The sequence below is a fragment of the Pygocentrus nattereri genome, chromosome 4 (assembly GCF_015220715.1).
Source record: "Pygocentrus nattereri isolate fPygNat1 chromosome 4, fPygNat1.pri, whole genome shotgun sequence".
NCBI lineage: Eukaryota > Metazoa > Chordata > Actinopteri > Characiformes > Serrasalmidae > Pygocentrus > Pygocentrus nattereri.
Window position 1 is genome coordinate 11445235 of NC_051214.1, and position 13275 is coordinate 11458509.

The window sequence follows — 13275 nt, forward strand, 5'->3', positions numbered from 1 at the left end:
GGGAGTCTTGCCCAAGGACTCTTATTGGTATAGTGTACGGTGCTTACCCAGGTGGGGGATTGAACCCCAGTCTACAGTGTAGAAGGCAAAGGTGTTAACCACTACACTAACCAACCACTCCACCAAGAATTTAAAAAGTATTTTAAAAGCGTACATAAAAAAAACAAAAAAAAACAAAAAAAAAAACACACACATCTCAAAACTAGTATAAAATAAGATTGTAAGCGTATTCATAAACATATCATGTAAATAGATAACGTGAGGGAGCTTTCAGAAGCATTAACCTCTTGAGACGTCTGGTTCCCATCACCACCACCATGAACAGTTCTGAGTTTCTATAGAATGAAGCACTTCACCGCAATGACTCCAAATGACTATTTACAAAATGTAAGCAATTAATTAAGCAGAATTTTTGGAAAAGCAGTGGAATTCCTCCTTTAACGCCTTTAAAAAGTCATGTAACAGCAAGTTATTACATGAAAAGTTATGGATAAACTTCCTGATGCTTGAAAACATTGCTTTAAGATCAGACTTTGGCCCAAAACATTAATATTTTTTCAAAATATACTTAATAGGAATATGTGCATGAGGGATGTACGGAAGGAAAAATAGCCCACAAAGAAAACTTATTTCTTGATTTATCACTACGTCATCATTAACGGCAATACATATAAACCTCCAAAGGAACAATGCTCACTGGTCATTTTGGACAGTAAAAATAATGGCTATATTTGGTAGAAGTGACCTCTGGTCAAGTTCCAAATTTTCTACAAAGAAATATTTCACATCAAACAATTCTGAATGACTATGTCTCATTTTACCACCAAAAAAATAATAGATATAAAAATAAATGAAGTATATCAGCCTATATCAGCTCACTGGGCCAAACAGATCACGCAACCTGTAATAGATAAACACTGGACGCTGGGGGATGAGAAAGCTGGGCAAACATCCTACAAAATGGGAGACAAAGGCGACCGCTGTGTCATCAAAGGAAAGAAGAGAATAAAGAACTAGAAAACAAATAACAGGACACACAATAATAAGGCTGCAGTGCTGAAGAGAGAGGGGCGTGGGACTCTGAAAGAAGGCACTACAGTATTGAGCTACACTGTATTAAAGCTATGTTCAGTCCTTCGCCTTCCGCAGTGAAATCTTCTGCCCACAGGCCGCCTACACAGGGCCAAAGCCAGATTCTCTTCGCTGCTTTTGGTGGACATTTTATACTCACGTAAATTCTGTCTTTGCTGTAGCGCACACGGATGTTATTAAGGAGTGTGGCTTCATTCAAGTACATCAGCGAGCCTGCAAATGAATCAGAGGCAGAAAAAGATATTACGATCAAACTTTATGCAAGAGAATGGATCAAATCAGATAAATGTGATGACAGCAGAGGAAAAAAAAAAATGTGGCTTTTTAATCAAATTTAGTCAAATCCTAGTGAAGCATAGCTCACTACAGCACAATGGTACCAATAATTTGGGAGGATGATCCTATAATAATAATATCCTTATCAGACCAGGATGCTTCTGAAGCACTATTGCTTGTCAGTCCTTTGAGTGAGAGAGATGCCGTTTTATGAGATAGTGGGCTAACTAGCATGCCTCAGTCTGACAACAGACCACCAGGTAAAGCTGCAGAAAGAAAAGAACTGCAGCTGCAGCCTTTATCTTCAAAGACCGATTTAAAGCTACACTATGTACAATTTGGGGATTTGGAGACCTCTCTGGTGGAAATGTGTAACTGCATGCGAAAGTGCAGATGAACAGTTTGCAACGCGTGTTGTGCTTCAGACCCCTTCCCTGAGTGGATGAATCTAACGTTCATCATCACATATTCAGTAGTATAATGTTGATTTTGCATTTGAGACCTAAACATCGAGCTATGTGACGTTAATACGCATGTGTAATACATATGCTGTGGCCTGAAATGCCTGAGAAACGTGGTGGTTATAGGAACCAGACGTCTGAAGATTTTAATGCTCCACCAGAGAAAGTTACTACAAGAAACAGTTATGAATGTGCTGCCAAACATTGTTTTATTATAGTTTTTAGATGACAATTAATCGTAAAACATATTTCAAAATTTATTTATGGCAGAGAGGTACATACAGGGTGATTTATGGCAAAATACTCCCAAAAGAAAACATATTTAAACAGATCTGCCATTATTTTACCATCATCAACAGTACGTATAAAACACATTCGCTGGGATGGATAGTAAATCAAAGTGTTGTAGACTTTGTGAGCCCTGGTTCCCATCACCACTGTAAAGAAATCTGAGATGATAACAAGTCACCATTTCACATTAAACCACTCTAAATGACTGGTTGCGTCTCAATGATTGAATTATACAGAAATGTTTAATAATTGGTGGAATAACTCTTTAAACAGGCCACTTCTAAGCACGTTAACTCTTTATGGCTGATGCAACAAAGGACCTATTTCTCAACATTGTCTCAATACAATTTCTCAACATTGTCTCAATACAATTTCTCAACATTGTCGTTGCATTTATTTTAAATGTAAAGAATGTGACCTCATAAAGCAGTCGAAATATATAAACGAGTTAAAGGGAACCACCGAAGTCTCAGAATGGACGATTCAGTTGGGTTCAGATATTAAACCAAGGTTCTGGAAAACTTCTACACCTGGTCTAAATTCTAGTTTGTTAATGTTTTAGTCTATGCCACATGGGTCAGGCTCCAGTCCTCGTGGACCAAAACACTGCAGACTTCAGCTCAGAGTGTCAGATGGCAGTAAACGCTAATCTTCCCAGCACTTTGGCCTGGAAAGTCCCCTGTTTGACATGACTGGTCTTGGCTTAAACTTAAGCCCAGAAAACAAAGTGGGTTTTACACTCTGATCACTCACAGTTGTCCTCCACATGTTTGTTGACGTCATCCTCAGCAGGGAACACCTGATTAACAGGAGCAAGGAATGTCTGCAACACAGAAAGGAGAAAAACACTGCAGCGTTAGGTCACTTATAAACATAGATTTATATTTATTTAGATTTAACAGTCACCAAATGATAAAAAATACATAAATTATAAACTCCAATCATCCATTATATAAAAAGCCCCAACCTCATTTATCCACTCACTGTCCACTTTATGAGCTCCATCGACCTTATAGCTCCGCTATATAGGTGTACAATCACAGACTGTAGACCAACTAGCACCAGTTTATCAGTTGTCCTCCACTGCATTCCTCATAGGTCAGTTTCTGACCACTGCTAGGATGAGTGCGATCCCCCACCAAAACATATCCAGCCAAGAGCAGCTCTGCGGTCAGAAACTGACCACTGATGAAGATCTAGAGGATGGTTAACTGCTGTGCATCAGCAGACAGCCTCTAACTGAACACCGGCAAGGTGGAACTACGAGGGTGGGGTTTCTAATAAAGTGGCCAGTATTTCTAACACATTCCAGCCAGTCGTCAGTCGTGTGTGTATTTCAGACAGAAAAGCAGCAAATATATATGTTCCTTATGTCATGAAGTATCTAGTTATTAAATGGTTATATGCAACACATCTGTCTACTCCGTGCACAATTACAGGGAGGATATGAGAGAGAGAGAGAGAGAGAGAGAGAGAGAGAGAGAGAGAGAGAGAGAGAGAGAGAGAGAGAGAGAGACAGACAGACAGACAGAGAGAGAGAGAGTGAGAGAGAGAGAGAGAGAGAGAGAGAGAGAGAGAGAGAGAGAGAGAGAGAGAGAGACAGAGAGAGAGAGAGAGAGAGAGAGAGAGAGAGAGAGAGAGAGAGTGTGAGTGAGTGAGTGAGTGAGTGTAACAGAGAGAGCGAACAAGAGAGAAATAGACAGAGAGAGAGAGAGAGAGAGAGAGAGAGAGAGAGAGAGAGAGAGAGAGAGAGAGAGAAATGAGAGAGATGAAAGACAAAAAGAAGAGAAAGAGGTTGGGGTAGAGAGAAAGTGAGCAAGAGAGATTAGGGAGAGAGAGAGAGACAAAGAGAGAGATAAAGAGAGACAAAGGAGAGAGATAGAGAGCGTAGCACGAAAGAGAAAGTGAGGGACGGAGATTAGGAAAGAGAGAGATAAAGTGAGAGATAGAGAGAGAGAGAAAGAAAGAGACAAAGGACAGAAAGAAAGAGAGGCTGAAAAAAAAAAAAAAAAGAGGGAGAAAAACTTTCCACAAAAGCTCCATGTTTCAGCTTTGGCTGCTGAGGTTACATTTAGGCCTAGAAAATTCTTACACAGGTATTTACTGTATTCACTAACTCCTCTCTGCACATGCTGCGTGCACTGTGTTCTCTACAGGTCCAGGTGCTGGATCTTCAGGCTTAATCAGTATTAATACTGAACATATAAAGACAACTGAGGACTTCAGTCAGCAGCTCCTGTTCACTCTCAGTGCGGCTGAGAGGAGGAGGAGGAGGAACAGCTGATGTGTTTGGGTGGCTTTGTTATCACTGCAGGAAGTATTCTAAAGTCGGAACTCCTTGACATCAGACATCCTCCTTGACATCATTTCCTGAATGCTGTTTTCCTGGAAATCGGGATGTCAGAGAGAGCAGGACACAAACCAACACACTGGTTTTTGATGTATAATTTTAAAACATACTAGCAAGTTTAAAGGACAACTCCACTGATTTTTCGAAATTTCTGCATTATTAAATCCTTATTATATAAACAAAGGCATTCAGGGTGGCTTGATATGAAATGCTACTAAAAGCTCCCTCACAGAAAGTTAATGCATGAAATGGATATGACGAACACACTGCCTGATGACTGAAACACTGTTTTATTAGAGTTTTCATATAAAGCTTTGGCCTAAAACATGTTTTTAGAAGTCATGTATGGCAGAGAGGTACATGCAGGGTGCTGTACATAGGAAATGCACCATTCTAGAGAAACTTCCGAGTCAGAATAGTTCATAGTGGGGGTGATGGGAAACCAGATGTCTGAAGAGTTTAATGCCTCTAAAGTTCCCTCACAGAAAGTCATTACATGAATTGGTAACAGACTTGCAATAAAATTTTCGTCTACACATTTTGGAAAAATGGGCGGAATTACAAGCAAACTAAACACCTCTGTTACACAAAAACTTTTCTTTTTTAACTCTACAAAAAGTTTCAAACAGTTACCTGTTCTGAAATGATAAGAGACGATACACACTCCTCTCATTGTTTACTTCACAAGGCCTAGTTGTTCCACTGGTAAAACTACCTCCACCATGTGGAGACTGGCCAGCTCTCCCTGTGAGTTATTTGCATGTTTTAAAATGGTGCTGTTACAGTAACCAAGAGGTAGATTAAAACAATACATACAGCTTCGGTTACACTAAAAATTGTGAAAAAGTCACTTTTATGGAAGAAAAACAGGGTAAATCTTGAGAAATATCTGAAAAGTTCACAGGCGATGGCATGATGACCAAAAGCATGTTCTTCCAGGACCTGTTAGACTCCAAAAAGACATCAGTGTTACATTTTACCCTGTTAGGATGGGCCCTTGCCCCTCTTAATTAATGGGAAAAATATTATTTATTTGTTGAATTTAATATATCCCAAAAAAAAAAAAAAAAAAAATGCCATGTGACGTGTGCGCATGTTTAGACACCCTTTCAGTTTCTGTTGAGTTTCAATAACTGTGCATTAAATTTGGCAGAAATCTGTCATATTTAAGTGTGTTCCATGCAGAGATGCTGTTTACATGTTTTCACTTTGAAAATCAGCAAAATGTGTAATTTGACCAAGTGTGCCCAAACTTTCGGCTAAAACCTTCTAACACAGTGCAACCAGAATTTTGATGTGAACAGTATAAGTTTGTCTGCGCCTTGCATTAACATGTGATTTGTATCCAGATCATATCTGGATAAGCTTTGTCTGGTCTCTATATATACACATTTCATTAAATATGATATGAGCTCGGCTTGGACACTTTCATCAGCAAGGAGTGCAAGAAAGCTCTTGGTTTGTGGGTCAGATACTTTCTGCCATTCTATTTGTTACTTTCTGGATCACACAGAATGGGGAATCCAGGCACGGCCATTGTTAACTTTCCTTCTATGTCATCCAGGCGGAACTATGTAGGAACGTCCTTGCTGTGCACAAACAATGGACAGTTGCATCTGCCTGATTGGTCAGCGCTCTGTGGCTGCCGTGTGCAATTTGCATGAAGTTGAAGCCAGTTTGACTGCTATCACAACACAAGTCATGTTCATGCCACTCACTATACCACAATCACTCACACACTTTCCTGCTACTCCCCACTGAAAATGAAGGGGGAGGAATACTGATTAGTATCAGTTGATATTCCAATCTGCAATACCTATCATACCACCTCAAAATGTGGCGTAAAATTGGTCTTTATATAAATCAAATGCCCTCCGATTGTGAGGCCAAAAATCTCAGTCTGTGCCCCTCACACACTACTCGATTTTCTCACCCAACTATCAATCCTGCCTGCCTCAGGTCCTGCAGGCCAGAGCTGACCAGCACAGATTCAGCCAGTCTAAGAATCAGGGAAAACTGGAGTTAAAGTTGTGCATTTTAACTTTGGATTAAGCTACGATAATGTGAACAGCACACTGTAATTGTCGTGGTCAGTCTAAGGTCTTAATGCACCTAAGCTCATTCTGATAAAAAGATGTGGTCCAGGCCAACATTGGTCAGACTATTCCAGATATATATAAATACTTAAGCTGGGCCTACACTGCCCAATTTTAACTCCTTTCTGACAAACTGTAACAAATCTGGAGCGATTTTCCAAATGGGAAGATCACTTCCAGAAGCGATCCAATCCCTCCAATTATACTCGCAAGGCCTTCCATATTTTCAAAAGGTTCATTTCTTTGTTGGAGAGAGACGGAGAGAGAGAGACAGCCAGACAGACAGACAGAGAGACAGCCAGAGAGACAGCCAGAGAGAGAGAGAGAGAGAGAGAGAGAGAGAGAGAGAGAGAGAGAGAGAGAGAGTCAGATAGACAGAGAGTCAGACAGACAGAGAGAGAGAGAGAGAGAGAGAGAGAGAGAGAAAAGAGAGAGAGACAGACAGACAGACAGACAGAGTCAGATAGACAGAGAGACAGACAGACAGACAGACAGACAGACAGACAGACAGAGAGAGAGAGAGAGAGAGAGAGAGAGAGAGAGAGAGAGAGAGAGAGAGAGAGAGAGAGAGAGAGAGAGAGAGAGAGGGAGAGAGAGACAGACAGTATATATTGGGGCTCAGTCATGCTGGAACAGAAAATGATCTTGGAAGTTGGAAGCATAGAATTGTCCAATATGTCTTGGTTTGCTGAAGCATTAAGATTTCCCTACTCTGGAAGTAAGGGGTCTAGACCAACCCCTGAAAACAACCCCATAGCATCATTCCTCCTCCACCAAACTTTACAGTTGGAACAGTGCAGTCAGGCAGGTAACGTTCTTATCAACGAGTGACAGGAGAATGTTGGAACTTTTTTTTTTTTTTGCTTCAGCACTCGGCAGCCCCACTCAGTGAGTTTACATCATTTATTGCTTTGTGCCTGAGCTGTTGCTGCTCCTCTGTGCTTGCATTTCACAATAACAGTACTTACAGTTGACCAGGGCAGATCTAGCAAGACAGAAATTTCAACTGACTTGTGGCAGAGGTTGAATCACTGTTTGAAGTCACTGATCTCATCAGTGCGACCCATTCTACTGCTAGTCTTCGCCTATCAAGACTGCAAGGCTATGTGTGTGGCTGAAAAACCTAAACTCAATAATTAACAGGGTGTCTTAATAACTTCTACATAGTGTTAGATATAGCCATCACAAAACTAAAGAGGCCAAATTCAGTCAAAAGTCTACACATTTGAGATAAGGAAAAATTGTGATCATAATTTTTTGATATTTGCAGAATTACCTTCAGACTGAACGTGAATACCCGAGTACTCACTCTAGAACTAAAAAACAATGTGTGGCACAGATGTCAGGTGACCTTCGACCAGGCGGGTCAGGCTCTGTCAGATGCGTTACATTTACAGGGAGCCCCCGCTGGCTGAGAGGCCCAGCATCCGCCGTTTCGGACTGGAGGGCATTCCTCACGCATTCCACACACCAGCCTGAGCCACAGAGGGGTGCTTAGTGGGACCCTGAGCTGCTTTTAAGATGTCTTACAAATCTCTACGACACAGACTGGAGACCTCCAGCCTGAACTACAGTACTGAGCAAAAGTCAGAGGCCACCCTTCATTTATTTAACGTCCAGTTCTAATTTATTTTTCAGCACTGTGCAAATATTAATACAGACATTAATACAGAATATAACAGAGAAGTCTCAATAACTAATTTTTTTTCTGTATTTACTGTGTGGTCAATTATTATTTCCATATAGATTCTTTCATGATTATAATACATACAGGAGACACTACATGTAGGTCCTTTTTTTTCTAATTCATAAGGGATATATTATTACATATAGGTACCTATATACCATATCTAATGAAGTTGTATGAAGTAAAAGTGTGCATATGTGTGTGTAGAGGTATGAAGTAATCCTCAGAATTAAGCCTCTCTCTATGCCAGGCTGCCTCTGAGGCAGAGACGGTGTGCCATTACTGAATGCTTTTGGCTCAAACGCCACCATTCACAGAGGGTGACGTGGTGTCATGCGTTATTTTTTCCTCCTTTTTCCCCTTTCCCTCTGCTTCTCCCTTACTCTTTCTGCCTCCCTCGTTCTATCCATGCCTCCTTCTCTCTCTCTCCCTTTCATTTTATGCCTTTATCTCTCACTCTCGGTGTCGGGGTGCCTGCCATCTGTTGGCACAAAGACTGTGCTGGTGAACACTCCTCACATTGTGGCAATCATCAGAGCAGGCCACTCCAGGGACATCCGTCCAACATCACATGGGGCAGATGTAATGTTTCTCACACACACACACACACCAACCAAACTTGTTTTTCTCACTTGTGAGGACTTTCGTTGGTTTCAATTGATGTTTGTATTATAAAGGCACTTATGCTCTTTTAGTTTTCCCAAATAAATAAATCAATAAATGTGGTGAAAACAACACATACTTAAATAAGGACCACCTTAATGTCCACACACAAAATTGTTAAGTTGTTCTAACATTATTATAATGTGGTCCTCACAAGGGTAGCAAAACACACACACACACACACACACACACACACACACACACACACACACACACACTCCTGCAAAATCACTCTTTCTTGCACAAAACAGCTGGTGCCACTCAGACACATTGAAAACCCTGGTCAGTTAACTGACTGCAGCTGCGTGCTCATGGGTACTGAAAGATGACTGTTTCTGATACGCTTTAGATTATAAAATGCTGCATTGGTTAGTTTGCTTCAGTACTTTAGGCGACTTACTCTGGCTCAGAAAACCACCTGCAACCAAGATAGACTTGGAAACAAGTCCACTTACCATGTAGCTGCACTTTGTAGTTCTACAATTACAGACTATAGTGCATCAGCATAATTTGTTGGCCCTATTTTACCCCACTGATCAATACTTAGGACCCCTACAGGACCACTGAAGAGCAGGTATTATTTCGGTGGTGGATCATTCTCAGCACTGCAGTGACACTGTCATGGTGGTGGTGTGTTAGTGTGTGCTGCACTGGCACGGGTGGATCAGACCTCCATAAAAAGCTCTGGAGGAGCAGCAGTACATGAATCTATGCCCCATTTCCAGCACTTGGACTGTGGAGCAGTGGAACGGTGTTCTTTGAAGTGATGGAGCTCCACCCAAAACCTCTGTGATCCAGAACTAATCATCCAACATCAGGACCTGATCACATCCTAATGCTCTTGTGGCTGAGAGCAATCAAATCCTTAGAGCAATGTTTCAACATCTACTGTAAAGCCTACCCAGAGCATACTTCAGCAAAAAGGGGGACAAATTCTCGATTTCATACCACGATACATCGGCAGATGTGTGCACGTTTTTTGCACATATCTTGTACATCAGTAACCCAAAAGAAACAATTTGGTTAGATTTGGAATTTGAAAAGACAATTCATGACAATTCATGACAGGGAACCAAATGAAAAGTCAGTTACAACATGTAAACACCACAAAAACCTCTAAAAATCAGTCTGGAAAATATCAATTCTAGAAAATTGAGCTTTAATCTTCAGAGCAGACTCGAGAGTGCAGTCTGCTCCTGAGATAATCTGACCCTGCAGATAAAGCAGAAAGGTCAGAGAAGAGGCTCACCTTTCCTCTCTCCTTTAGGGGCTCGATGGTCAGGCTGTCCGCTCCGATGTCCACAATGGTGCCCAGCTGGAACCCATCTGTAGGGTGGGGCGCCCACACCGGTTTCCCATCCTCCATCTCACCACACTGCAACCAGAAGACAGGATAGAGAACGTCAGACAACAAGAACTCTGATCCCAACCATTCTAATAATGAGTCTATTATTATCATTAATAATAAATAAGATAAAAAAATATTAATAACAAGAAAAGTAGTAATATGAAGAAGAAGAAGAAGAAGAAGAAGAAGAAGAAGAAGAAGAAGAAGAAGAAGAAGAAGAAGATCAGGAAGAAAAAGACAGCAAGACAAAGATGAAGAAAAAAGTAGCGGAAGAAAGTAAAAAGACAGAAAAAGGATAAAATGAGGAAGATGAACACAAAGAAGACAAAGAAACAGACGAAGAGGACAAAAGTGACCTTAAAGAGGAGATCTTAAACAGCATGAAGTCGGAGAAGATAAAGATGAAAAAAGACAAATAAGAGGAAGAAGACAAAAAAGGAGAAGAGGGAGAAAAAGAAAAAAGAAGAACAAGAGGAGAAGAAAAAAAGAAGAAGAAGAAGAAAAAAGAAGAGGTAGTAGAAGAAGAAAAAGAAGAAAGAAGAAGGAGAAGAAGGAGAAGAAGAAGGAGAAGAAGAAGAAGGAGAAGAAGAAGAAGAAGGAGAAGAAGAAGAAGGAGAAGAAGAAGAAGGAGAAGAAGAAGAAGGAGAAGAAGAAGAAGAAGAAGAAGGAAAAAGAAGAGGAAGAGGAAAAGAAGAAGAAAAAAAGAGAAAGAGGAAGAAAAGAAGAGGAGGAGGAGAAGAGGAAGAAGAAAAAAAAGAACAGGAAGTAGAAGAAAAAGAATAAAATAGAGGAAGAAGAAGAAGAAGAAGAAGAAGAAGAAGAAGAAGACGTAGATAAATAGAAGAAGAAAGGAAGAAAGGAAAAAAGAAAAAGATGAAGAAAAAAGAAGAGGAAGAAAAAAGAGGAAAAAAAGAAGAGAAAGAGGAAGAAAAGAAGAGGAGGAGGAGAAGAAAAAAGAAAAATAGAAGATGAGGAAAAGGAGACGAAAAAAGAAGAAAAATAGAAGAGGAGACGAACAAAGAAGAAAAATAGAAGAAGAGGAAGAGGAGAACAAAAAAAGAAGAATAGAAGAAGAGGAAGAGGAGATGAAAAAAGAAGAAAAATAGAAGAGGAAGAGGAGAAGAAAAAAATGAAGAACAGAAGAAGAGGAAGAGGAGAATGAAAAAAAAGAGAAAGAAGAAAAAGGAAGAGGAAGAAGAAGAGGAAAAAGAAGAAGAAGAGAAGGAAAAAAGAAGAAGAAGCGGGAAGAAGAGGAGAAAGAGGATACTAGATCATACTAGAAGACTCTTATGGTTCTTCATTAGTGAAAAGAATGGCTCTATGTAGAACCATGAACCAGGTGAACCTTTTGCATGATTAAAGAGTTCTTTAGTCTGCATAGTGCTGTAGATGGTTCTATATAGAACCTTTTTGAAAAGCACTTCTAGGTCCAATCCCATTTCCCACTTGCCCCTAACACTTACTCCTACCCCTCCGTTTTGCGCGTTCACGTCTAGGGGTTGGGGATATTCGGCCCTTCAAACAGAGATTTTTCAGCGGCGCACTACAAACGGAGGGTTAGGAGAAAATTCCCAGAACGCCCTGCGTTCATCGGCAAGACGGCTGCACAAGCGACCAAACAGACACATTAATGTAAGTATTTCTCTGTTAAAAAGCCGTTGAATTGTAAGAACCACTGTAATGGCGTCTAATGGTCATTTCCTTCATAACACACATAAAAATCACGAGTAATACGCTGATGTCCCATTCCACCTTAAATGGTGCAGCAGTTACGTTCTGGTACCCGAGGTTGCCTCACCATTTAAGGTGGAACGGGAAATCGATCATGAAGCTGGCGATTAGAAAGCTAAGTTCAGCTTCATATCACCAAAGAATTCTTGGTGGTGATAATAAATAATTGCCCCCTCTTTGAAGGCGTATGATGCCCTAAATATATTTAAGCAGTGAGGAGCTGAACTTTCCCCTCCTCTGCTGTCACTGCAGGCCAGCAGGGTCGCCTACAGAGCAGAGTAGCTGTTAATGAAGTGATGTAGTTTTTTGTTTGTGCTCTTTTTTATTGGGTGACTCGTTTGACTGACTGATGCGTAAAACTGAAGCTGTGAATGAATCGTGAGGGCCCTGCTTTTCAGTCTCCTTCAGATAAACTACAAATGTCAGAGTGATATACCATTATTGCTATAGTAGGGAGACAAAGCAGGTAAACATGTCCTGATTATTTTTTCAGGCTATTTTAAATATGATTCACCTGTCCTGTCATGTGACAAACAAGTGAGACCACCACAGCTGGAGGCGGCGTATTGGAAATGGCCGGAAAACCTCGTCTCGTCTGTTTACGTAAAACTTGCTGACTGAACAAGAGACCAAAAAAACAACACAAATGTGAGATGTTTTTCCATTAAATGTTACAATAACCACTGCATTATCTTAGTTTAAGGTCATTTCAAACATATTATGGTCCTTTTCTTCATAAGAGGTATAAAAATGGAACAGGAATATTCAAGCAAGAAGCTGGCAAACAGCTGTCTTCAACTTCATTTCACTGAATAATTAGGGGTGGGCAATAATAAGTAATTGTTGCATCCCCATCTTTGAAGATATATGATGCCCCAAATGTAACTAAAGACCAGCAGCGAGGAGCTGAACTTCACCCTACTCTGACTGGCGGGGTCGCCTACAGAGCACTGCTAGTAGCCTGTTAATGAAGTAATGCTCTTTTTTATTTGAGGGTCCCATTATATACTAGAAGATTTCAACCACTACTCCTTGTAACCCAATGGATTGGGCCTTAGAATCCTAATGATGTGTTTGTACAGAACTCATGGCCAAAAACTGAAGCAGGAAAACCAAACCATTCTGATCTGCCAGGCCACAAAGACCATTCAGACTCCTCTCCAGGACTGCGGGACATGTGGATGGATCTGATTGGTTCCAATCAACACACTTAAACAATGGAATACAAAGACAATAAGCTACCGGTGGCTGTTCAGCACCACTGAGCCTTCACTGAGCTA

General features: G+C 40.7%; 1 protein-coding gene across 2 annotated transcripts in view; it reads right to left on the reverse strand.

Moving 5' to 3' along the window:
* The window catches only part of myo6a (myosin VIa), a 177766-nt gene that overhangs the window by 135142 nt on the left and 29349 nt on the right, over positions 1–13275 (reverse strand). For both annotated transcript variants that reach the window (XM_017697703.2, XM_037538156.1), the window contains exons 2-4: positions 10166–10291; positions 2874–2943; positions 1232–1305 (exon numbers count right to left, since the gene is read on the reverse strand). In XM_017697703.2, the coding sequence (XP_017553192.2) occupies positions 1232–1305; positions 2874–2943; positions 10166–10282 (261 nt within the window). In that variant the 5' untranslated portion in view covers positions 10283–10291. The remainder of the gene's footprint in view (positions 1–1231; positions 1306–2873; positions 2944–10165; positions 10292–13275) is intronic.